Source organism: Pteropus vampyrus, unplaced genomic scaffold (genome assembly GCF_000151845.1).
Source record: "Pteropus vampyrus isolate Shadow unplaced genomic scaffold, Pvam_2.0 Scaffold276, whole genome shotgun sequence".
Taxonomy (NCBI): domain Eukaryota; kingdom Metazoa; phylum Chordata; class Mammalia; order Chiroptera; family Pteropodidae; genus Pteropus; species Pteropus vampyrus.
In genome coordinates, this window is record NW_011889057.1 from 1,835,781 (window position 1) to 1,860,994 (window position 25,214).

Genomic DNA, 25,214 nt, shown 5'->3' on the forward strand with positions numbered 1-25,214 from the left:
AGACCTCATTATTTAGTTTGGGTGTTTTGTTTTGTTTTGTTTTTGCTTATTAATATAACAATGTATTTTGACTACCTAGTGACAGTAGACTTGAATCCAGACTGTTGAATTAATATACTTCAAATCCCACTTTTGAGTCTTATGGTTTGTCTATATTTTAATGATTTAAGCCCTTTATTGCCTTTTTTCGGAATAACTATTTCCAATCCTCCAGTAATTTGTTGACATATCTTCAAAACATAAATAACATTTAAGACAGTGTAAACTGGGGGTGCATGATTTTTTAGTGTCCTCACAATTTGCATAGATGATTATATACATGAAATCACATTTTGCTACTTTTATAAAACCATTTATATTTGAATTTTTAACAGCTTTATTGAGATACAATTTAACAGTCCATAAAAACCATTCATTGAAAGTGTACAATTCAGTGATTTTAGTAAATTTATAGAGATGTGCAGCCATCTCCAGTTTTAGAACATTTCTGTAACCTCCCCCACATTCCCTTGAGCCCATATATAGTTAATACCAAGACCCAGCGCTAGCACCAGGGAACTACTGATCTGCTTGCTGACTCTAAATTGTCTTTTTTAGACATTTCATGTAAATGGAATCAGACATATAGTTTTTTGCCTCTGGTTTCTCTTAGCATAATGTTTTTGAGGTTCTTCCATGTTTAGCGTGTGTTAATTAGTATTGTGTTCCTTTTTGTTGCTGAATAATAGTCTGTTGTATGGATATACCACATTTTGTTTATCTCATTCATGAGTTCATAGACATTTGAATTGTCTTCTGTCTTTTGGCTATTAAAATGTTGCTACAAGTAATTGTGTGCAAGCTTTTTATTGATATATATTTTTATTTTTCTTGGAGAGATTCCTAGGATCAGATTTACCTCCTTTAAGTGTAAGGGTTTTCTTTTTGCCTAATTGTCCTCTTTAAGGCATTGGATTTCCCCCCTCATTCTTTTCCTTTTTTTCTCCATTCTTTTTGCCCAGGGAGCACAATACTTGGGAACCTGAGAAAAATTTGGATTGCCCTGAGCTGATTTCTGAGTTCATGAAAAAGTATAAGAAGATGAAGGAGGGTGAAAATAACAAACCCAGGGAGAAGTCAGAAAGTAACAAGAGGAAATCCAGTTTCTCAAATAGTGCTGATGATATCAAATCAAAAAAAAAGAGAGAGGTAAGCTTCCTTTCCCCTTTTCCTATAAACTATTCATTTGCCTACCACTCCTAAAAAAACCTTATTTTGTTTATTTCTGTTCTGAGGATGGCGTGCAAGGTAAAATTGTTGAACAAAAGAGCTTTTGGGGAGGTATGTTGGTTAACTACAGCGCCCCCTCCTGGCCATATGAGAAATGTAATATGTCTATACTGAATTGTATTAAGGTGGCAAAATTAAATCCCTGTAAAACACTCAGCCACTCTGTCTTCTCCTTAGAAAAGGGCTAAGCTATCTTAGAGAAGAAGGATCTTTAGTGAATTTTTTAAGCATAGAAGAGGGCTTTAAAATGTTTACCATTTCTCTTCCTTTCTTTTGTTCCAAAGATAGCCCTTATTTTCAAACCTTTACATTTTCTTTTTTTCATTGAGGTGAATGAAATTCACGTAACATACAATTAACCATTTTAAAGTACCATTTTAAAGTGTACAGTTAGTTCAATAATGTATATTTTTTTTATCTTATTTATTTTCATCTTATTTCTGTGAACACATAAGAAATTTTATCTTCCTTTTGAATCTTTTATTGTTCAGTTTAGAAAGTTTATGAAATTTTGGTTTGGTTTGATTTGGTTGTTTTAGTCTTTCTGATCTTTAGGTCTGAAGTAACTAGCAAATCACTGTTATAGCCTCTTTTTTCATCTATATCTTTTCTGTCTGTGCACACACATTACACACCCTCCCCCCCCACCCCAGCTTCCACTTCTTCCATTTATTTCAAGGTTGTGAAGCCTTTTGTGGTGAAGGATGTTTCATACTCTTAAAATTTAATAAAATAAAAGCATAAGTCTGCTTCTGAATCATCTAGCATCACTGTCATAAGCATCTCTATTTATCTTCATTCTACTTGGATATCAGTCTTTCTAGAGCATTAATTCTCTGCTCTGGCAGCACATTAGAATCATGGGTGGGGTGGGGTGGGCTTTAAAAACCTCCAGTACCCAGAATGCACCCCAGACCAGTTAAATTCAAATTTCTGTGGGTTGGACCTAGGCATCAGTATTTTATAAAGACTTACACAAGTGATTCCTGGTCTCCATAGGAGAGAAAATGGGAGACTAGCTTTACAAAAAGGATTAAAATAAGAGTGAAAGATTGGAGGCAAGTGAAAATGGACTCTGGGTTTGTGTCTGTCTCTTATTTCCCTCATTAATTTTATTTTTTGCAATTTTATTTTTAAAACTGCCCTGTTCTGGTGAGGTGTGTGTATCATTATGATAAACTACTGATAAAGAATTTGAGAATACCTTCCCTTCTCTAAGGAGCTAAGACTTGGTTGGTTCTTTTTCTTTTTAAAATTTATTGAGGTAATGTTGGTTAATAACATATAAGTTTCAGGTGTACAGTTTTATAATACATCATCTTTTTTCTTTATTAGGCCTTTGTATTCTGGCTTTTGTCATTTGATTAATTCTCTCGCTGAGTAAAGAGACTGCAAAACAACATAGCATAAGACTTCTGACTAGCCATATATATAGTATTTCCTTAACTTAAGGTTTCTGTCCTTTTAAAAAGAAGCTGTCTGGCTTAGACCCACTGCCCATTGCAGAGAGTTTTGTTCCTAGGCCGGGTTCTGGTGCTACCGACCTTGAAAACAACTCCACATGTGTCTTACATTGTAATGTTCATTTGGGGCCCCTGACAGCATTCTCAGCCATCCTGGTGGCTGTCAGGTAGGCAACTGGGAAGATAGGTGTTTGTATGTTTTAAAGGTTCAGAGGGGGATTGTGTTTCTTTCTTTAGACCACTGCAAAAGAAATTTGTTAGTTGGCATTATGCCTGATTTAAGATTACTGCCTGTGTGATGATTTTAGCATTTTCCTCGCCTTGGTTCCTTTTCAGCAGCTTGAACATTTTTCTTCCCTTCCCTCCTTACGTGGCAAACTGTTTTCAGCCGTCAGCTATGATTTACGACTCAGTTCATGCGCCAGCATTCCAGCTGTGAGCAGCTGTGTGCACATCTGGGAATCTCTTCCCCCTAAGCGCCCCCAAAAGAGGCTATGTTTTTGAGTATCTCCCCTGATTTGTGCATGGAATTTCCTTCCCAGTGTGGGTTCTGGTATCTTTGGGGACCACCTGGACCCTGAATGTTTGTATCTTTCAGAAGAAAGCAAGATGAGTGTTAAAGAGATTTTATTAAGAAAATCGGACATCAGAGATGAGTTCATTTGGGCAGTCTTTTAAAGTCTTTTTTTTTTGTCTTGCCGCTAGATAAGCTTGCATTATCTTTCATAATAAGGTTTTTTAAATTATCTGGTTTCTCTAAATTTTTGCCGTTTTATTCTCACCAGTGCCATCGGACCTTGGTGGCACCTGAGTCGGACCTTGTGCCCCTTGTCTAGATTGCATGATTGCATTCTTACCAAATTTGAATAACCACCTAGAGAATTATCAGTTTGTTTTAAATCACTGTCTAGTTCTGCTCTCTAATGCTAATGACTCATCCACATCAAAAAGGAGCGGACCTGGGCCTCTTCTCCAAGTGTGTGGATATTGCACTTACGTGAGCTCTGAAAGAAACATTATTTTATGGTACTTCTTAAATCATTTTACCTCTGTTCTTTCATAAATGTAGATGACTATGAAAAGTGTTAAAAATACTGGTCAGTGTTATTAAATTAAAAGTTTAAAAATTAAGATCAAGAGGTATATATTTATAAAAAAGTTTATGAAATGAAAAAGGGTTTAGTTTGGGTAAACATGGACTTGTTTATCATCTCAGAAGCAATTTAGGAGTAGTCAATTTATATATTAAGGAGATTGGATTAGAGGAATTCTCAGATGATGACTCCAGAATATTTTAAGGGATATTAAAGGATTCTAAGGGCCACTCCTTATCCTTTGAAGAAATACTGGACAGATAGGTGCGTCTCCTTGCAAAAATATCTTTTGTCATTACTGTCACTGGGTGACCCAGTATTGTATTTCTTAAGTTTTAAGAATCTTATGAATTGGTGACAAAAATAGTTATCAGGTGATATTAACTTAGGTTATGCTTTGTTGAACTGAGTAACAGGGAGGTTTTTTACTCTTTCTCCAAGTAGTAACCTTTCTTCATCTTCTATTTATAGCAGAGCAATGACATCGCTCGGGGCTTTGAGAGAGGACTGGAACCAGAAAAGATCATTGGGGCGACAGATTCTTGTGGCGATTTAATGTTCCTAATGAAATGGTGAGAGAGAATGAGTCTCACTCTACAATCGTGGGTTTTTTTGTCAGTGACTTGAATTTGTATGGAGGAACGGGAGGGAAGACTGATTATTCCCCAACCAAAAATTTCGATTGTCAAAGATCTTTAACTGACACCAACTATCAGTATTAAATGGGAATTATGGTTTGGAATGAATTCAAGACCTTCTCAAGCTTTGGTATTAAGTCAAATTATATTATATTAGCCTACATATTAGAAAAAAGGTAGATTTGAGGTAGGAAACATATAAACATGACCTAACCATTTTTTTTTACATGGTTCTGAATCATTTACCATCAAGACTATGAGCCTGTGGCCACAGGACAGGAGTTGAGTAAGCCTTTCAGCCATGTCCGAGGAGCGAGACCACTGAATAGTGTCTAAAAGAGAAAAATAATCTCAACAGAAAGCATTAAGAATAATGCTGGCCAAAGCACAAGTTATTTCATCCGGCAGAGGGAATGGCTCTTAGAGGAAAGTATAGTTACTTCCCCTCAATTTGGTTTCTGAAAGACAGGGTGATTTATGGTGTGGCCCTCACTACCTCTCAGTTTCCAAGTGTTCTGGGCTTGTGATTTAGGTTTGGTCTCTAAATAGAGAGTTCATGCTACTGTACCACTAAGGAAGTTAATTGCCTTAAAAGTTGTATAAACAAAAGGTTTAATGTTTTATTTGATCGAAATTTGGCTGGTAAGTTACCCAGAAACCTATTTTTAAAGAATCACTATATTCTTTCACAAGTAAAGAGCTATATTGACTGCTTTTCCCACTCAGCCATATGTGTTACTTATGATTTACAGTCACATATTAACTAGCTTTTTCTACCATAGTCCAAATTTGAGTATCTGTTCTGTCTGTTGTCCCCCTTCTCTCACCCATAATCCTTACTGTTATGAATTATGGATCTCAGTTTTCTAGAAAAGGAGGTAGTTGTCTTTGCTCACATCTCAGTGGAATTTTAATTTAAAATATTTTTTTTTTATTGATTTGGAATCCTGGTTAAGGAACTTAACTGGATTTTTTGTTACACATGGTAGTCTAGCCTGTGTAACTTGTATAATAGAAATTTGCAGCTTATTCTTACGTTTCATTTTAGTGCTAGATTTAAAATTTGTCCTTATTCTCTCTTTTATAAGTACTGTTTCTGACTTAAATTTCTGTTTTCTTATTGTTCCAATCCATAGTTCTGACTATAAGGATAATGAATGTTTAAAAGGCCATAAGATGAGGGAGGGTTAGGACGCTTTCACTTAGATGATCCAGAAACTGGATTGTTCAATCCATGTGTAATCAATAGGGCTGAATGTAGGTTTAATTATGTGTTCATTCACATGTTCACACATACAAATAAAAATTATGGGAGCAGAATTTATGTAATTTAATTTTCAGCCTTTTGATTAAGCCTGCAATGTTTTCCATCTAAATTCTAACTGAAGATTTCCGTTTCTGTCTGGTGTAGTAGGTAAATGATATTCACTAATACAGTAGTCCCCCTCTTATCTGTGGCAGATACATTCTAAGATATTCCCCCTGCCTTCCTGCTTCAGTGGATGCCTGAAACCGAGGATAGTACTGAACCCTATATGTACTATGTATTTTTCTATACATACACACCTGTGATAAAGTTTAATTTATATATTAGGCACCATAAGAAATTAACAGTAGCAATAATAAAATAGAAGAGTAGACTATAATAGTTATATGAATGTGGTCTCTTCTCTCTCAAGATAGCTTATTGCATGTATAGCGTGGAGATGCTGGAGAGCACGAAATTTCATTAAACGCTGTTCAGAATGGCACACAACTTAAAACTTAGGAATTGTTTATTTATGGAATTTTCCATGTAATATTTTTGGACTGCATTCGACCATGGGTAATAAACTGTAGAGAGCAAAACCACAGATAAGGGAGGATTACTATAATTTAATTCATTTATTTAAATTTCTTCTTGAAAATATTGAACTGGTAGGGTTCTTCTCATTTTGAAATCAGGATGGAAGAGGAAATGAAGTCCAGATAATGACAGAAAGCTGTATTTGGACAGACTCTCTTATTTTCTCTTCTTTTAAGTCTCCTATTTTTTTTCTCTCCAGGAAAGACACAGATGAAGCAGATCTGGTTCTTGCAAAAGAAGCTAATGTAAAATGTCCACAGATTGTGATAGCATTTTATGAAGAGAGACTGACGTGGCATGCATATCCTGAGGATGCGGAAAACAAAGAGAAAGAAACAGCAAAGAGCTAAAGGAAGGGGTGGTCTCTGTCATTTCTCTTTGTACATAATACATTCACCTCCCTGCCTCCTCTCCCTTCTACCTACCCTCTTCTATCCTGAACACATCCATAAAAAAATGTGCTTATCACTGTGCTCCACAGGAGAAATGTTGGTATTGGTTCTCTTGTAATATAACTGATGGTCTGATTCATGATAAGTGTCTCTCTGTGAAGACCAGGCATTTACATACAGTGTATAATCCCCATGATTTTTTCTTTACGCCATCTCTTCCTTTTGCTCCCCTGTGACCTCAAGATGAGTTTTAACTTTTTAATCACCTTAGAGTCTTGATCTTTTCAGGGTTGGTCACTTTTTAGATTGGGAGATTTTGTTACAATGATGATGAATTTTGGTTTCTTGCTTTGGTTCTTGGAACATGTCGATGATCAGCTAGCCTTTGTTTTGAGATGTTGGGATGGAAAAGATGTTGCCCATCTTTATAAAAAGCCAATAGCAACTGTCTACCTGTTGGGGCTTTCCCAACCTCATTCAGCTCTACCCAGGAGAATACAGGGTTCCTGGTGTGGTCTTCTGGGCCACCCTCTGTTGTTCATCCTCACCCATCCTCCCAGAATAGCTCTATCCTTTGTAGGACTTGAAATTTTACATTCGGATTTGTTAAGGCACTCCTTTTAGCCCCAGGACTTTTGGCCTTGTTTCTTAGCAATCCTTGATTTGGCTTCTGCAAGGTGGTGGTGTCTGTCATAAAATGACAAGATTATTAACTGGAGATTTTTAGCTATTAGTACTTGAGGATGATGGGGTAGGGTACAATCATCTTTATTATCACATATGATATATATGTATTCCTTCCATCCCTCACATTTGGACTATATATTTATGTAGGTGTGAGTGACTGCCTGGTGCTTGCTTGTGCCAAGGTGCTAGGCACCCTCCAACCTTGCCAACTTTTGTGGCCTCCCAAAGCATTCCTGTTAACCAAAGAGGCTTCAAACCTGACCCTCACTTCTCAGTGGACCCAAGTTTCCCCTCCTTGTTATTATTTTCAGTGGGGAATTCTTGGAGGGGAGCCATTGGCCACAATATCAATTTTAAATATTCATAGCGTCATAAATATCCTGCTTTGTTGACTCCTGGATTTGCCAAGAGTCCCCAAAGTATTAATGCTTTTCCTTTTTCCACCCTCAAACTTTTAGTTGTATCTTCTTTTTTAAAACACGTTTGCATGGAAGATTATCACCTCAGAAAGTGATAGGCCCTGGCATTAGTGTGTTGACAGAACCTCTCTCTCTACTCAGCAAACTATTTCCCTTTTGGCTTCCTCCTGTTTTGCCGTTATAGTGAGAGTTTATTTTTCTGATCATAACCTTTTGCCTTTGTCTCCGAAGAAATGCTCTACTTCTTGTTATCCTTTTTTTCTTTAGTTGAGTTGGGGGCGAGGGGCTAGGGAATCAAGACTAAAAGTAAGGAAATAGCAGGGTTTTGAGCATCCTTGTCCCAGCCCAAAGCTGAGGAATTAAGAATAAATGTTTGAAATAGCCTTAACTGTAGAGTTCACCAGCCATCAAGGTTGTTTTTGTTGCTTTGATTTTTAAAACATACAGCTGTCTGGCCAGGAGCATTCAGCCATTTCTAGATTATAATGAGGGGAATGGATAGATTGCTCTGGTCCACAGATGAGCCGAATAATATGCAAATCATACACCCATTCATAGCATTCGTTAACATTGCTTCCCTGCTCAGCTGCTGATTGAATTCTGTGTGCTTGTATAAATTATGTCAAAAATTACACTGCACAGTTGAGAAGACAGCTGTTGATGCAGTGACATGACAGACTGGAACAATGAAGATTTTGGTTTAAGTCATCCAAGAAAATCCTGAATGGTAATGTGATTAGGTGAGAACTCATAACCCATACCTCAAGTGGGTAGGAGTTTTATCTTCATCTTCCTTTACTCTCTGAAGGAATTAAGGGCCTAGATCAAGTGTTAGATAATTGACAATTGTTAGTACTAATCTTATGGGCATCTAAAAGATAGGATGGTCAGGAAATAGATTTGTCATATAGGTAACTAAGAATATCAATTAGGGCAGACAAGGATAGGACAAAAGTAGGCTAGAGCACCTGAGGAGGTGATCTGGGTTTTAATTTGCAGGTGAAGAAAATGATAGCTTATCTATGTAGCTAGTGTTTCTCCCAAGAATAGTGGGCATATAAACTACAAAATCTAGTATATGGACAAACAATTATTTTGTACTGAGATTGATCCTGAGAAACCTGGGACATGGTTGCTAGGGTTATAGGTAATATTTAAGACATTCATCAAAATCTTATTTTCTTTCAACACAATAACCCCAGTATTATCTATTTATAACCCCTTTAATACGTTACTCTTCACTCCATTCATCTTTTTCTGTCCACAGTTTATTGAATCATGGTCTTGTACTGAGTGCCGCCGAAACAACTTTTGTTCTTTCCTTGCTTTTGCACATCTGCTTCTCTAAGAATGTAGGGAGCCAAAAACCAATACAGATTTCAGCCTTTAGCAGAAAGGAAGCCAGATGCCTGCCTGTGCCTCCAGCATTTGTTAATGCTGAATAGCTGTCCTGGCCCTTGGAGAATTGTAGCCTCAAACAAACTTGTTTTCATGTGGTTTTCTCAGAAGTTAGTAGCCATGGGCTAAGCACCCTCAAACATCTAGATCTCAGGTGCTCAGTATGTTTTCCCTGTAGTCCTTTCAAAACATTTTTCTTCTGATGAAATTTTTAGTAATCAGCATTCACGAATCTTCCTTTCACAGAATTTAGTAGAGCCTTGCCCGGCAGAGTCTACTCTGCCAAGGTCAGTATAGCTGCTTTTCCGAGCCCCGTGCTGGGCTGATGCCCTCACATTAGGATCAGCTGTTAGGAACATCAGCCCTGATGGAAGCGCCCATTTTTAACCTGGAGGGAGCCCTATCATTTTTCTTCTGGCAATACAGTTTTTGTCTGCTCAAGGGAGCATTTGGACCTGTCGTGCTCCTTAACAGTCAAGAGTCTAGATGGTTCTTGGTTGTCCCCTAGCCATATCTTTGTGCTGCTTTTTGTTGTTAGAACGTTGATCCTGTTCCCATAGCTTGGGCAGTTATTATTAATTCCTAATTCCTCTTCTGGAGACACCCTGCTGTTCATTTACCTTATATTCAGGTCAAATCATAGGGCATTGGGGTAGGTGCTTGGGATTTTCATCTTGTGATTTTGTTGCATCTATGTTTAGGCCAGCTCACCTAAAGTACAAAGGGATCTGTGTTTGGGTTGTGGAGTGATTGCCTTTGCCTTTCGGGTTTGAATTCAAAGGCCTAAAATACTATTTTGCAGTGACATGGGAACCCCAGGAAGGATTCTGTCATTAGATTTGAAATGTGGAAATTGTTTCTCACAAAATTAGCTCAACGAAAAAGCTTATTTTGTACCCATGCATGACTCAATCCTTTTGGTTTAGATTTTTAGAGCTGAGGTCTATACCTTTGGATGTACCACCTACCACTAAGCAATAGTACATGTAGCAAGGTGGAGAGAGGAAAGGTCTGGACCCACTGTATTCCAGTTTCATGTTGGCTTTACCACTAATGATAAAAGTTATGTTTCAAAAATGGAGATATTACCAGCCTTGTACCAAGAGCATACATAGCCTAAGAATTCGGTGCCCCCGCTCAATTAATGGTGGTCGATTTTTATTGAACTGTCCATATTCTAGCTACATTAGTGTTACATCAGCATTTATTCAACAAACATTTTTTTGGCCTACGGGATACAAAGTTCAAAAAGATGTAGCCCCTAAAGCAAAGAACTTTTATACTGGTGTGAGATAAACGGACTATTAATAGTTTAGTGTAAAAAATGCTTTAAATGGATACACGTTTCTGATTTGGGGGCAGAGACAGACAACTGGCTGTTATAATTTGTGGCCCTAAAGTAGGAGGGTAAAAATTGGTTCATATGTGGAAAAGACCTATGACCTTGGATAAGCTGAGCTAACTGGCTATAGATCACAAGGGCTTGTTTTATGCCAGAAAATAAAGATAACTGAAGGTTAGTTAGAAATGCTGCTATTACTGAGAGAACAGGTGAGTGGGGGTTGAGAACCCCAGATTTCGATCCCTGTTTTAGGCTCTCTGCCAAAGTATTTAACAGTATAGTTAATTTTTGCTTGTGGAAAGTATTAACTATATTGCAGATCCAGTTATGTGTTGTTACATTGTTGTGGGTTCTGTAACATTCCTCATGGACATTTTATCAGAGTTACTCACACCTCTTTTGGTTCCTTATCCCTTTTGAAGGAATTAATGTGAGGCTGGCTTTAAGCCTAAAACAGGGACATATTTTGCAATGACAGATTTGCTAAAAAGGCAGCTTGGGGCACATCTGTTAACACCCGGGCATTTATTCTGGGCAGTGTAGTTTTATTCAACACTGCAGGATAGTGATTTCTAAGCAGAGACTTGTGTCAGTTATGTGGAAACCCTCCCAAAAGTATATGTAACCCTGGGATTTTGGATTTAATCAATCTAGGGTGCGGCCTAGCCCTGTTATGAAACAGTTTAACCTAAGAAATTTCTTAGTTCTGGCCACAAGAAAAAGATACTTTTCTCTGCCTGGGCAATTGACGGTTGACTAGTGTTGAAAGTCAGAATTCCCAGGAATTAGAATAACTTCTGGAAAGTTAAAGTGTGAAAGTTCTTTGGATAGCTCATAAAAACAATTCTAGATTCTTGTTGCTTACGCTGGATTTCTTGAATTTTAAACTACCTCATCATGTCTTTTTAGAGTTACTTCAGCTTGTCCTTGCCACTTACCATCATGCTTGACTTTGTTTTCTAAGATGGATTTTTTTCCTATTCATCGACAGCATGTTCTCTTGCCTTTTCATCCTTATCCTTATTTCACCTAACCTACTGTTCCTGTCAGAGAAAAGTTTTGAAATAGTTAAAAATCTTGGTTTATGGGAAGAAAGTGACCCTCCAATTGCTTTTTGTTGCTGAGATCAGTAAGAGAAGGAGTTAAAACAAGGTGGGGGAGGGTACATAACCTGCACTGGAGGCAGCCGACAAGGGAAGAGCCATTAATTAAGACAATTTCAAAGTCAACTGATTGTGATCATTAATGTCACAATAGATCAAAACCTAATTATCACAGTCTAGGTAAGAGCCATCAGTATTAATCAGAAAATCTAATAGGAAACTATTATCAAGAAATTAGGCCAAATTGAATGCAATGAACTTTTTGTCTTGCCATTCTGTATTTTTTGTGTGTGTGATGTCCCTTGGCATTGGCAGGTGTGACCCTCACAGTTGATCCAGGCCCCAGTGGCCTGTTTGTCACACTTTGAGGAATTCCAAACACGGACTGAACCTGAACTGTCATTGCCACTTTAATCAGTCTTGAACTTTATCATCATTTGGACTTGTTTGGTGTGATCAGCAATCAATGAAAAAAGGTTTATATTTAGGTCTTGGAGTAGTTGGTCCTTCCTGGAACAAGAGTATTCCTGGTAGACTATGTATGTGTGTGCCGATAGATCATTCTTTAGAGCTTCTGCTGTATGGAGAGTCCTATTGCTCTGGCTACTGCGAGGGGATGTAGAGGAAAGGAGTGGCTTCCTGCCTGGAGATTCTTTGAGAGACCTGAGAAGATGGAGTTTAATCGTGTCACAGCACTTTTAAGGCTCAAGTCAATGTTTTGCAGTTTCTGGTAGCTGTAGTATTTGATTCTAAATCAGGGCTGGCTACGGATTTAGCTTTTCCCCCCTAGTTTTAGATTAAGGGTCATGATTTCTATGAGAATCCATTGTAAATCCAAAGGAGAGTGGGAGAGAGTTTTTTTGCCTTTTGTTGCGGGAGGAAAGAATATTACAAGAGTCTATGACTAGTTATAGGGAATGCGTTATCCCCTCTCCTTAAATTTAAAAATAGGGGTCACCATTTATATTCTTGATCTTGAGCTATTCATGAAGATGCCGCAACTCCTAAAGATGAGCTGAGGCAGAAAGATTAGAGAGATGCTATCCTCTAGGAATTATGGGGAGGGACGAGTAGTGGTTGGTGGCGTTAGGGTTTCCGTGCCCCTTGCTTAGCCTGTAGAGGATGTTGCTGCTGCTGCCATCACCACTGTTGCTGGTCTTTCTTCCTCAGCCTTGCAGCTCAGAGCACTACCAAGATTACTACTGGGGAAACGAGGTCTTATCTTTCTGCTTGAATGTGGTCTTGCTTCATTTGGATTTTAGGAATTTGGGTTACTCAGTACAGAACTTCGAGAAATCAGTGTGAGTGTGACTTAATCCTTCACCTTAATATTTAAAATGTAATTTTGTTTTCAAAATACCCATTAATACAGTCTTTCTCCAAGGTTCCTTGCATTTTGCTAGATAAATAACACTCAGTTAATACTTCTGGGTTGATTGAGTTCATCTAGTTTGCAGAGTTAGGTGTACTTACTGGCTTCCTTTTGCTCTGAAGTGCACTCTAAGAAGTAAAATGCTCTAGGGAGTGGAACAAGAATTGAGTGGATGCCGACTATGTGCCAACCTCGTCAACTGATTCATAATGGCTGACCTTGGGCAAGTCACTCCTTTCAATGCCTCAGTTCCCAATCTGTCAAATGGGGGTAATAATACTGACCTACCTCACAGGGGTGTTGTGAGGCATTGTAAATCAAAGTTAATAAAATACTTAGGGTCCTCTTTGTAGGATGCCTTCAGCCGAAGTCTAGACCTGACATAGGCTTCAGTCCTCACTGAGCTGTCCCAAGGTTGGAACTACTTAGTGACCTTGGCACATTCTCTGCCCCCCACCCCGCATCAAAGCTGCTAGTTCAGATGTTGACAGTGTTTTTGTGAATGTTGGAGTCTTAATAGTCCAGATTTAGGATGTTTTGGGGGAAGGCACTTAGTATTTTCTGTGTTTTGCATCCACTATGGGAGGCTGTTTCAGACCCAAGAGCATTGGATTAAGGGAATCATGAGGCAGAGATACTACTGCCTGTTTCTCTCTGCAGGTTGGGGATTAAGGTCCCATCCCCCGTGGGCTTGGGACAGACTCTGACTGCCTCAGGAGCAAAGCAGACACAGTGGGTTTGATTTATATCATTGCTTACCGCTCTCTGAACTAACCCCAGTACATCTGGGTCACTGCACCTCTTCGTGATATCTGTACCCAAGCCTCCACCTCCCCATAGGAACCAGCTGGTTCAATAAATGTAACCACTTTCTCCAGCCCCCTCCAAAAGAGAGCTACATTGAAAAATGTTTTTTTCTAGAGATACGATTAATACTCAGAATTGGGCATTGTTTCTCTTTAAAGCTTCACCAATTCATTGCATTCACCGTCCTTCGTCTCCTTTTGTGTCCACAGTCTGAACCTGATTTTGACCTTTTCTTCTGATTTGGGAAAACTTTGGACACTATTTCCAGGTGTGGGCTTGAGAGCCTTACTCTCCATCTCAGTTCAGGGGCTCAGCCAGCTCCTCTTCCTAATAGGGCTCTTTCTCCTTTCCCTCTCCTTGGCCCTAGATATGTAACCCATGAAAAAGCACAAGGTCCTGGCTCCTTGCTGCAGTCATGTTCTTGTTCTCTGTGGTTTGTGGACTCTGCTCCTCTTCACCCAGCACTGGTGGCACCAGGCGGTTCTGTGGAGTTCTGGAGGATGGAGAGCACAGTCTGACATCCTGCCAAGTAGCCAAGAGTTGACTCGCCCATGGCCCACCGCCCTTCCCACCCCTTCCCACAAGATGGGATCTAAGAGACTCAAGAGGCTGGGTTTCTCTCAGCAATGTGTACCATCCTGAGTAGCAAAACAAATCACGCTTTGTAGCCCGATTTCTGAATGAAAAAATGGGAAATTGAATTCTGTATGGACTTTTTGGTTTATGGGGGAGTTTTGGTTGTGTTTCTTGGTTTTATTTCAGCCAAACATGTCTGCTTTTGATTTAAAAATTTTTTTAGGATAAGTGATATATATATATATGTTTGCCTTTTAAATGTAAATGTTTAAAAGTAGGCAATTTATGTGTTTCCACAACTGACATCCAATGCAGACCTCATTCTCTCCCCCTCTTCCACCCTCCTCTTTTCCCTCTTTTCATACTCTTGTATTGGTTCTAATAAATGGTTGCTTTTCAAATACGGATCCTGAGTGGTGGTTTGGAGATATGAGTCTTACCCTTCCTTTATCTTGAGTCCTGGGATGTCAGTCAGTCGTGACACATGCCTTTCTGAAAGAGCGGCGAGACATCCAGAACAAGGGCTTTTTTCTAACGATTACTGGTCTCTGACTTTCTGCAAATAGCCACAGGGTGGCGCAAACCTGAGGGAATAAGAACATGTATCCTGTTCCTTAAACTATTCTCTTAACCAGTTCACATTGTATGCCTTCCTGGTCCCCGTGCTTGTTTCTACTCCCAGTGGCTCAGAGAATAAACATTACCCTTTGGCTTCTAGTTATTAGAATCTGTGGGAAATCACATTGACTGACGATCTAAATCAGGTTTGAAAATCTCAACGTATCTAAGTCTGTAAATAGAACTCTTATTATCTGCTTCACAATACCAAAGAGACTCTGAGGACCAGAGTGATGTGGGTCAGGAACATGGTTGAGGGGGTGGGCAAGTGGAGTTGGATTAGGAGGGAAAAGTTATATAAATAAGCAAATGTTTATTGGGTAATATAAGCGTGGTCCAATTCTGAATCTAATGGAGATGGGCAGAAACTCTCACAGAAGAGTGAAAAGTGAGAAAGAGGGGTCCCAGAACCAAGACATCCTCCCACTGGGATGTGATGACTGAAGGCTGAGTTCTGTTTCCACCGTCTCCTATCTGCAGTTCTCCCCTCTCGTTTTCCCCTCTTGCTGCTGAGTTATAGGGTCTCCCCAGTCTAATCTCACAGAGTCTTATGAAGACATCTGTAGGTTGGCTAGTTTAATGGTCCATGACCCCATAAACATGGGACAGGAGAGCCATTTGGTCCACTTCAGAGCCAGACCCTCTGGACATTATTTATTTCCTAACTGAAGCCTGGAACTGCTTGCCGCCTTTCCTTTCGATCTCTTTCTAGTTCTCTCACCATCATGCCACTTTGTCTCTGCCTAGGACCCATCAGATGACTCCAGGGTTTTGACACCTGCACTCCCACTCCTAAACAACTGTATCTTGGTTTTTCTTTCCAGTGTGTTGGAGGTCTGCCTGCATGGCACTCATTCAGATGAGATCATCATCACTCATAACTCTTCTCCCTGGAATCTTGCCCCTCAGTGCACTGGAGAAGCACAGAGCCAGGCAGTTCTGCCGCCCCTTTTGTCTCCACTAAAGGGCTGCAGAGCCAGTGAAATCAATACGGCACTGACAGCCGGGGGAAATGGAGGGATGGATCACAGTGTGAGAATCTGTGCTGAGCTGGATCACTGAGCACAGCTGGGAATCACCCTGTTAGAGCAAGCAAACCCTGGGCAGCCACTGCCTGTGGAGGTGTGAGCTAGGGGTGAGAGAGAAGGCTGCTGCCCATGAGCATCTGCAGAGGGGAGTCCATGACAGCCTGTATACACACCAAGCTGCCTCCCAAGCCTTGAGCATGACCTGGAATGGGGGAGGGGGAGGTAGGCAAAAGCAGGGGCCAACTGGTATGTGTGAGCATACTGCAGTGACAGTAGGGCTCTGTTATTCCTGCAGAGATGTAGGAAGAAATCAGAGATGAGTAAAACCTCATGAACTCAGCTACTTAAAGTCATGGACAAGCTGCAGGCATAGGAGGGCAAGGGGCTGGTCCTCTTCCTTGGATGCTCTGCCTTTGTTTTCTCATCCTCACTCTACTTTCCTGCTTCCCCCACTCTGCAGCTGTAACATCTTGCTTTCCAGGTGTCGGTTCCTTCTCAGCTTCTGTCTTTATTTGTGCGTCTGTATTTTTTATGATTTCTCCCCTTTGTCTACTATATCGTGTGTTTTTCTCTTTCTTTGTCTTTTTTCTTCTCATTTCTGGTCTCTCCACCCCATGTTCTCTCCACCCCCTTGAAATCTCATAAGCAGCCTCAATTTGGATATTAAATTTCAACCCCATCAAATTATTATCTTTCTTGCAACAATCTGGGACTCTTTATGAGCTCTTTCTACCCCATGCCACCTCTGGAAACAGGTGCATCTCTTTCTGTGTATAATGTGATGCCCCCTCCCAAACGAGAGTGGAAGAGGCAGTGCCAGCTTAACAGCCTTGTGCCTCTTCTCAGCAAAGCCTTGTGTGATCATTTGGTAATGAGCCAGGGAGAGAGGAAGAGATGCTGAGAATTGAGTTTGCTGATAAACTGGGGAGCTGCTGAGATGAGAAGGTTGGGGGTTATTACTGCACCCTTTCCTTTTTCTCCCTCTTCCTGCTGCTGCTGTCTTCTGGGGAAGGAAGCTGTGGTATTGGCCATAGCCACTGCAGCTTATGAAATTCCGCTTCTACAACTCTAGCAAGGGTGGGGGTGGGATCAGGTAAGATCTGCAGCCAGGGAGGAAGGGCAAGTGAACCAAAACCCTTGTCTGCCTTGTAGGAATGGGAGGGCCATTCCTTCATGCTATTTCCAATACCAAGCAGCACCTCCCTATGCAACCTAGTTCCCCTGTACTTCCCTTCCCGCCACACACAATCACACTATAACCCTCTGCTGCTTTATGTTTCAGGGATTCCTGGCAGGAGCTAGGAGAGCCCAGCTCCCAGAGACCTGGGCCTAGCTGTGCTCCTTTGTCCTCTGTTACATACCCGCTTTTTCTAGTTTCTGCCTCACCATTCCAGTCATGTCTGCACATGGAGCTGAGAAGTAGAGGGGATGGAGCTGCCAGGATGCTTCCTGGAGAGAGCAGGGCTGGGGCTACTTCTCCTCTGGGACATGAGAACATCTTCAGCTTCTAGACCAGGACACAGGATGAGGATGAGTCTTCTCTCCATGTTTTCTTTGCCCTTCTTTTTGCTCGCCTCTCCCTTTTCCTTTTGTTCATTATCTTTTCTATTACTGCTTTTCTCTTTTTCTGATCTTAGTTCCTCTTTGCTTTTTTCCCTCTCCTTGTTTTTTTATTTTTTATTTTTTTATTTCCATGTTTTAGGAGTAGGCAGCTAATACGAGGACTTGAGGGAAGGTGTTACAAGAGAAAGAAAAGTTCAGATTGTTTTTCCTCTTCCCCTCTGGAGATGTGGGGAATGAGAATATTGCCGTCTTTCTTTTCCTGGGGTTTGGAGCATCTCTTCATCCTCAGATCTACTGATTCTCTCAGTAGCGTTGTCCAAAACAAGGATTTTTATCCTTGAAAAACAGTTTCTGTTTTCGTTGGATTCTTCGTGATCTTGTATGTGAAAGAGACCCTTCCCATCCCCACAAAAACAAAATCAGTTCTCTGAGTAGTATTTTTCTGTGAAAAATGTTAAGATAATCACTTTTGAGAATTTTATAACCCTCCTTGAAGTGACTGGAGTCATGTGGGGTGTTGTAACAAGACTGAAAATCACTATTCCTTAGTGTCTAGCTAAATCAATTAGATTCTTATTTCTGTCTGAATTTTTTGTTGCCTTTCTGCATGGGAATAAAAACTTCCCTCTGTGGCTCCATTCATCAACCTAAGGGATCATGGGCAGGTAGAAACCGTTTCTCTAATTTCCTTTGCTGTCCCTAAAAGACAGGCCCAACCTGCCTATAGAGGAATGTAGGAATGGTGATTGGCTATCTTATCCTCTCCGTTTACTCACCCCATGCTTCTTTCACTCAAAGCAGACGAGGGTTTCTATTTTGAATTAAGGAGCTGGATCAGGAGGAGTTGGGGATGAAGTTGCAAACTTGGATAGAGGAGGTAAAAGAGAAAGGGAAGGAGGCACAAAGTCCCTGTGAAAAACTGGGAGACTGGAATGAAATGAAGATGAGAGATGAGACTCTTGGAAAGAGAGGTGATGTGCGGCATGTGTGTCGGGGGGGTGAGGAGGGAATGGATGTGCACATTACAGTCACATGTACCAAAACACAGATGGGAGGAATGTGGAAGCTCACAAAGGGGCCTGCAAGGCCCTCAGAGGCTGCATCCTCTTCCTCCAGGCAGAATGTCTTCTTCACCCAGACACAGATGGCTGGAACTTCACTTCTGAAGAGCTCTGGGCAATGAGTCAATTTAGCATTTACCCACATGTGTTCAGAAAACAGCCTTTGCTCTGGACTGGATCACTGCCCTGAAAATCTAAAAAATATTTTTGATTACTTCAGGAGGCCCCTGTGCATCCTGAATGACTTCGATTTCTACTCTGGTGGCGGGTGGAGGGCCTGGAATACTGATATTTTCTTCCATTGGTCTCCAATCCTGCCTCAGGTGGTCTCAGGAAGAATATGAGAGGGAAGCATGTATAGGGGGAGAGATTGGAGGGTTGGCAGTACAGGTGTCTCATTGGATGTAGATAATGGTACCCTAATGCACATTAGAGATTTCTCAGAACTGAATAGCTATTGCTGTCTCCGAAGGAGAGGTAGGGCAAACAGCTCCCCATTTTCCCCCATCGAAATGGCTGGTCTGTGTATGAGAGTTGGAGGGATGTATGTTTTGTGCTCATTTAAATATATTCCATTGAGTCCAAGTTGAGTCACTCTAATGGAGGGGAAGCAATGGCCTAGGTAATTCAAGGCAGCAGATAAACCCCAGATCATTTATGAATATGACCAAAAGGTATTTTGGATTGCACTCAGGATGGACTTTGGAAGGTGCCCTGTGGCGTTCTGTGGGTCAAGAGGAAGAAGTCATTAATGGAGGCCAAGGAAAACTGCTCTTAGCTGTGTACCAAGACAGCCATACAGATCAGAAGCAGAAAATTACAGGAGATGTGTCTCTTCAGGTGGAAAGGCAGTGATGCCAGAGAGGGCCTCAGGGGCGGCATACTATTGGAAGGCCAAGGGCACAAAGAGTGACAGGATAAAGTGTGGATTGAGAGAGGTTAGAAAGCAATATAAGTTCACAATTGACCTTGCTCCAGAATTAGCCAAAGCACCAGCCCAAAACAACATGGCACTGGGGAAAAATCATTAGATGAGAATTCAAGTCATTCAGGTTGGCTATTCACAGGCTGTATGATATTGGATAAATTAATTTCTCCCCTTTGCTTATCAGTTTCCTGAGGGGACCCAGCTCTAATGTTGAATAATGATTTTATTTTTCACAAAATATTTTATCTTTTATTAAAATTGATAAAAGAAAAAAACTGGAAAAATCGTAATCCTATTATGTTAATATATATATATTTTGTTTGTGTGCTTGACCAGATTTCGTCCACGTGCAACAAATTCTTGTTTTTTACATTGTGTATCCTTTGCATTATTTCACGTCACAAAATACTTTCACAGCGCTATGTGTTTTGTTGTTTGAAATTATTAAGCATGTACTATGTATGGATTCAGGATCTGGGGTCTGGAAGCCCCCTTCTACCTCTGGCCACTTCAACTCAGCCTCATACCTTTGAAATAGTGGTAGTTCCAGTGTTCTGCTCTCAGCTCTTGCTGTCATTTCACTGTTTCTTTCTCCTGAGATAGCTCATCCACTCTCATAATTTCAACCACTGCTTATTATCAGTCTCATGAACCCCAAACCTATATCTCTGGGCCTCAACTGTTTTCTCTGTTCCCTCTGTATCCATTTGCCTTCTGCCGCCTCCTCCTGAGTAGGCTGAAGACTTCTCAAGGCAAAGAGCTTTACTGATGGAGTTACATGCCATTCCCTGCCTTCTGGAGCTCACAGTCTAAGACATAGTTAGTTTGGGGGGATGGTCATTACAGACAGGTGGATAGTGAACAAGGATGTGAACATAATTTAAAGAATGATGTGATATGATATCAAGGGAGATTGGATCTGTCTCCATCATCACCAGCAAGTGCGAAACTCACCAAGAACCCAGCAACGGTTGGCAAGACCTTCACTGGCCAGACTGTCTGGCCTACTCTGGCGCCAGCCCCATGTTCCTACCTCCTGCCCTCCTGCTTTCTGCAGGAGACTGTCTTGGTCTCAACACCCTTATCAGTGAGGCTGTCCCAGCAGTGAGGTTGCCCATTATCTACCTTGAAGGTAGCACCAGAAGGTATTGATTTCTGTGTTTAAGATTTCTAAAAAGTGACTCATAAATCATTGGGGCCCTGGTGATGTCTCAGGCCTGGGAGGGGAAGCACAGAAGACAGAGGAGAATTGGAGGGAGGTTATGAAGAGCTCCCCTAGGCGAGCAGGGGAAAGCATTTGCAATGGAGAGAAGACAAGAATTCTAGAGGGTAAGAAGGATGGGAAGAAAGTAAGCCCCGGAAGAAAAAGGAGAGAGGAAGTGGAAGTAAAAAGGGTGGGTGCATAAAAGGAGAGGAAAAGAGTAAAGAGGAAGGCACAAAGGATGAGGTATGGTAGGGAGTGAGGGAAAAGGAACCGCATGAGGAAGAGGCACCCAAGCCGTGTCCATGCACTTCTAGGATACCATCACCATGAAAGAAGGAAATGAGTCTTGGCAGGGACAACTTCACCAAGCCCTCCTGTTTGTGGGACGAGAGGGAGAGGGCTGGGGAATCCAGTGGTGCTCATCCTCTTGGATGTCATAATCCCTGACACACACACACATACCAGCCTCTTGTAAAGTCATCGAGTTGCTGGTTGTCTCACTCAGAAAAGATGCCTGATGGGGCTCTATAAATGGGAGTGCGATGGAACTCTATGTTTTTCCTTTGAGGTTGAGCACAACCCTTGTCTCGTGCGAAGCTGGATCCAGACTGCATTTCTTGGTCGGACAGAACTCCATGTGTTATCCAAGGAGATGTCCAGTTTAAGGATGCTGGGGTTTTGGCACCAGTTCAAAGAAGTTGACCAGACTTGAAATAGGGCTGGTATGAGGAAAGCTCTGGCCTGGGCAGTGGAAGGCTGAACCATGGGCTGAGTCAGAGAAATCAGTGTTGAAGAAAACAAGCATAGAGCAAATGGAGTTTTCCATACAGTGAATACATTTATACCTCACAATTCTGAGAGGCGACTGAGCCCTTTGTGACCTGCCCAAGGTATCACTGTTGATTAGTGGTAGGGCCAGGCCTAGACCCCAGATCTGTCTTCTCCAGAATCCCCTGCTGTGTTCTGTTTCCAAAGGCTATGGCTGTGCCCCTCTCAATCCTGGAATGCCTATTTAGGAAAAGCCTGGCCACGATCAAGGACAGGCTGGGAAAATTGGGGGCCTAGGAGAATACTATAAGCTGGCTAAGGAAGCACGAAGCCACCAGAAAAGACAACAGACACAGGAATGGGGGGTGGGAGAATGGCATCCAAGACCTGTTGTAAGGACTGGGTTGTAAGGTCAGAGGAGAGAGGTGGGGATCAGGACTCAGTTCCTAGAGAGAGTATGGCCCAGAAATGTTGCCTGCCTCTAGCCCTTAGGCTGTCTGAGAGCCATTTAGGAGTTTGTGCTGCCCCCTGGTAGCCATTGAGGGAACAGCAGTGAGGACCGTTCTCTGCAGACAAGCAGATATGACCTCCACCATACCCATTGATGTCTTTCTGTCCCACATGTTCTTGCAGAATGCATGATGGTGAAATTCAAGGCCCTGGAAACCTCAATTCCTTAATCTTCTTGGCTCAAATTGTTAGTAAAAGTGCTCTCTTCCCCAGGGAAAGGGGGCAAGATGATAGATTCTCACAACTGCCTAGAATCTCGAGAAATCCAACACTTTGACATGTAGTAAGCATTTTTTGAACTATTTCATTCAACCATTATCAGGTCCCTATTAAGTAGTCAATAGCATCCTCCTGTTACAGCTAAGGGAACAGCCTCAGAGAGAGGAAGTTAGTTTTTCCAAGGTCATACAGCACAAGTCTGCACTCAAAAGGAAGGAGGGAAGGGGCTCTCCTATGGTCCCACAGATTTCATATAAAGGCTGTTTGGGACCAGCAGAGCCCTGAGTGTCTCTGTATGTGTGTCATATGTCTAGTGCCTGGGAAAATCGCAGCTTCATTCATTCTCTCATTCTATATTTCTGAGCATCTCCTGGTGCCAGACAATGTCTGGGAACTGGGACACAGCAAGGAACAGACAGGGCCCTGTCTTAACTGAGGGAACTCCACAATCTGGTGGGTGCAACTGACCAACCGTTTATGCAGTAAGTGCTAATAGATGTCATTACAAATTGTCAGATTTAAAAATGTGTTTTTCAATAAGATAGGAGGGAGGGGCAGTCCAGGTGGAAACAAGGTGCAGTTAAGACCAGGCAGAGGGAGAGAGCTCACGGGAAGTTTAACAAATGTCCTCAGTTGGTGTGCCTGGGTCTGGCTACCTGCAGGAGGAGACAAGGCTAAAGATCAAGAAAAGAGGGATGCGGGCAGAATATGAGGGGCTTTCTTTGGCAAGAGTGAACAATAAAAGCTTTATTCTGCAAGCTTAGGGAGTCCACAGAGTTTTAAGCTGTTGACCATAATTAAACCTGTTTTTTCTAGCAAGGTACCTCCGGAAGCAAAAATACCACCTAAGGGGCTACACTGTAGTCCTGGCAAGAAACTCCGACCAGAAACGTGGCCCTAGGGGTCAGAGAAAGGTGAATACATTCTAGAGACAGCGGGTCGAGCTCAAGAGAGACAGAGGAACGGAGATCCCGGGTTTCAGACTGGGCCTGCGGCTGTGCAAGGCGGACAGATGCCCAAGAGGTGGCGCGAGCCGGGGGAGGCGGGGTAGGCAGGACAGCGCCTGCGACTGCTCAGGGAGGCGTGAGAACCCGTCGGCACCAGGGGCGTGAATGGGCACTGCGGCGGCGCTCGGGAGAGAGCGCCCGCCCAGCGAGGGGTCCGCTCGCCTGGAGCCGCCTGCCACGAATTTATGGCCCAAAGCCGGATGCAGCTGTGAGCAGCTGGGTATGCAAATATATGCAAATTTGCGTTGCCCCTGCCCGGGCTATGTCGCTAGTAACGTCAAAGGGTGGGGGAAGGGGCGCAGCATTGTTAGTGCTCTTCCGCTCTCCAAAGGAGTTCAGATAGGGTGAGTGGGGAGGTGGGGTGGTGTGCATCTTACCTGCCCTGACTGTCCCGCCTTGGGACCGTGACAGTATCATGACGAACGTGAGGTTCCCCTCCCTGTCCCCAATGACCTTGTGCAGTCACCATCCCGCCTAAGGTGTGGGCAGAGAGACGGCCCCTGGAGTAGATACTATCCGAGTCCGCCTGCTGGTGAGAACTTACTTTCCACGTTGTGAGCGGGAAGAAGCCCCGGGCCAGGGTCCGATAATCGCACACGCGCCCGGGCCCCAGAGAATTCCCTCTCCCCACCGCTGGGGAACAGGACGGTCGGGAAGGCCTGCCTTCTTTCACCCTTCTACAGCCATCTGTCCTCCTGCTTCCCAACGTTTCTAAAGAAGTTCTTCCAAAAGTCTAACCACAGTCACACTTGCTGTTTATATTTTATTTTTCCTTGTGGTTTGGCGAGAAGACTATTCTCGTAGTCTCTGTTATTGGGTTTTGAAGGTATGGAAATTGGGTGAAGGATTTCTGGGCACAGCTTGCCACCAAGGCCTCCTAGGGAACAAGTCCCTACCCCAGGCAAGACCTAAAAGAGAGTCTGGGCTGGGGACTGTCATCTCCCTGCTCTATCCCCTTTTCCTTGTCGGCTCTTCCCACGACAGCCACAAGGGGTCTTCCTTGCGCTAAGAATGGGAAATCCTGAGCCAGGCTGGAGCGCTGGGAGGCAGAGGCTCCTGGCGCAGGGTCCTTTCAGCGGGCATGGAGCACCCAGACCAGGAGGCGTCCGACCACCCCCGCCCTACCCTGGTGGCCTCACCCAGTCGCAGACGACCTTCAGCTATCAGACCCAGCGCTCCGAGCTGGAGATCGGCGCTCGCGGATCAAGTCTAGGGAGCAGCCTGAGGGCTGGAAGTTGAGGCGAGGAACTCGGACCGGACACGTAGTAGGAGCTCAATAAATATTTTTCAAATTAATGAAAGAATGTGGCGGCGTCCCGTTCAGAAGCTGGAGGGAGGGACGAGATGACCTAGACGAGGTGGAGCACGATCTGCACAATCAGAAGGGCGCCACAGAGGCGGTGCAACAGGCCATCTACGGGCCTAGGCGCGTGGGACTTGGGGAGGTCCAGTAGTGAGAGAGAAAATTGGAAGGGAGGGGACAGCCAATCGGAACGCAACCTTGGATTACTTTGACGACGAAAGGCGGGAGAAACGAAAGATGGGGACCCCTAAAGGGAAGCCTTATCAGGATGAGGAAATGGGATATCACTGTGGAAAAGGGGCTGGAGGTTTAGATTGTTTAGCTAAACGAAGAATAGTTAAAGCAATCACTTTCTCCCGTGAGAACAGAACTCGTTAGGTTTAGTTGAAGCTGCAGCAGGAGAAACGGTGGTCAGACACCAGAAAGGACTTACCGGTTGGCGTCAGGTGCGGCTGGGGGGGCGTGGCGCAAAGGAATGGTTCCCGGGGGCTGGAAGCGAATTACCTGAAACCCCCTTACCATGGAAACCTGTCAGGGGGTGTTGGGAGCCGGGAAGATAATATAGTTAAGGGTTAGACACAGCTGATGGAAGCCTAGGT

General features: G+C 42.6%; 1 protein-coding gene across 4 annotated transcripts in view; it reads left to right on the forward strand.

Moving 5' to 3' along the window:
• The window catches only part of CBX5 (chromobox 5), a 33,187-nt gene extending 18,376 nt beyond the window's left edge, over positions 1–14,811 (forward strand). For all 4 annotated transcript variants that reach the window (XM_011375761.2, XM_011375762.2, XM_011375766.2 and 1 more), the window contains 3 exons: positions 1,002–1,188; positions 4,298–4,398; positions 6,510–14,811. In XM_011375761.2, the coding sequence (XP_011374063.1) occupies positions 1,002–1,188; positions 4,298–4,398; positions 6,510–6,660 (439 nt within the window). In that variant the 3' untranslated portion in view covers positions 6,661–14,811. The remainder of the gene's footprint in view (positions 1–1,001; positions 1,189–4,297; positions 4,399–6,509) is intronic.
• The last annotated feature ends 10,403 nt before the right edge of the window (positions 14,812–25,214 follow it).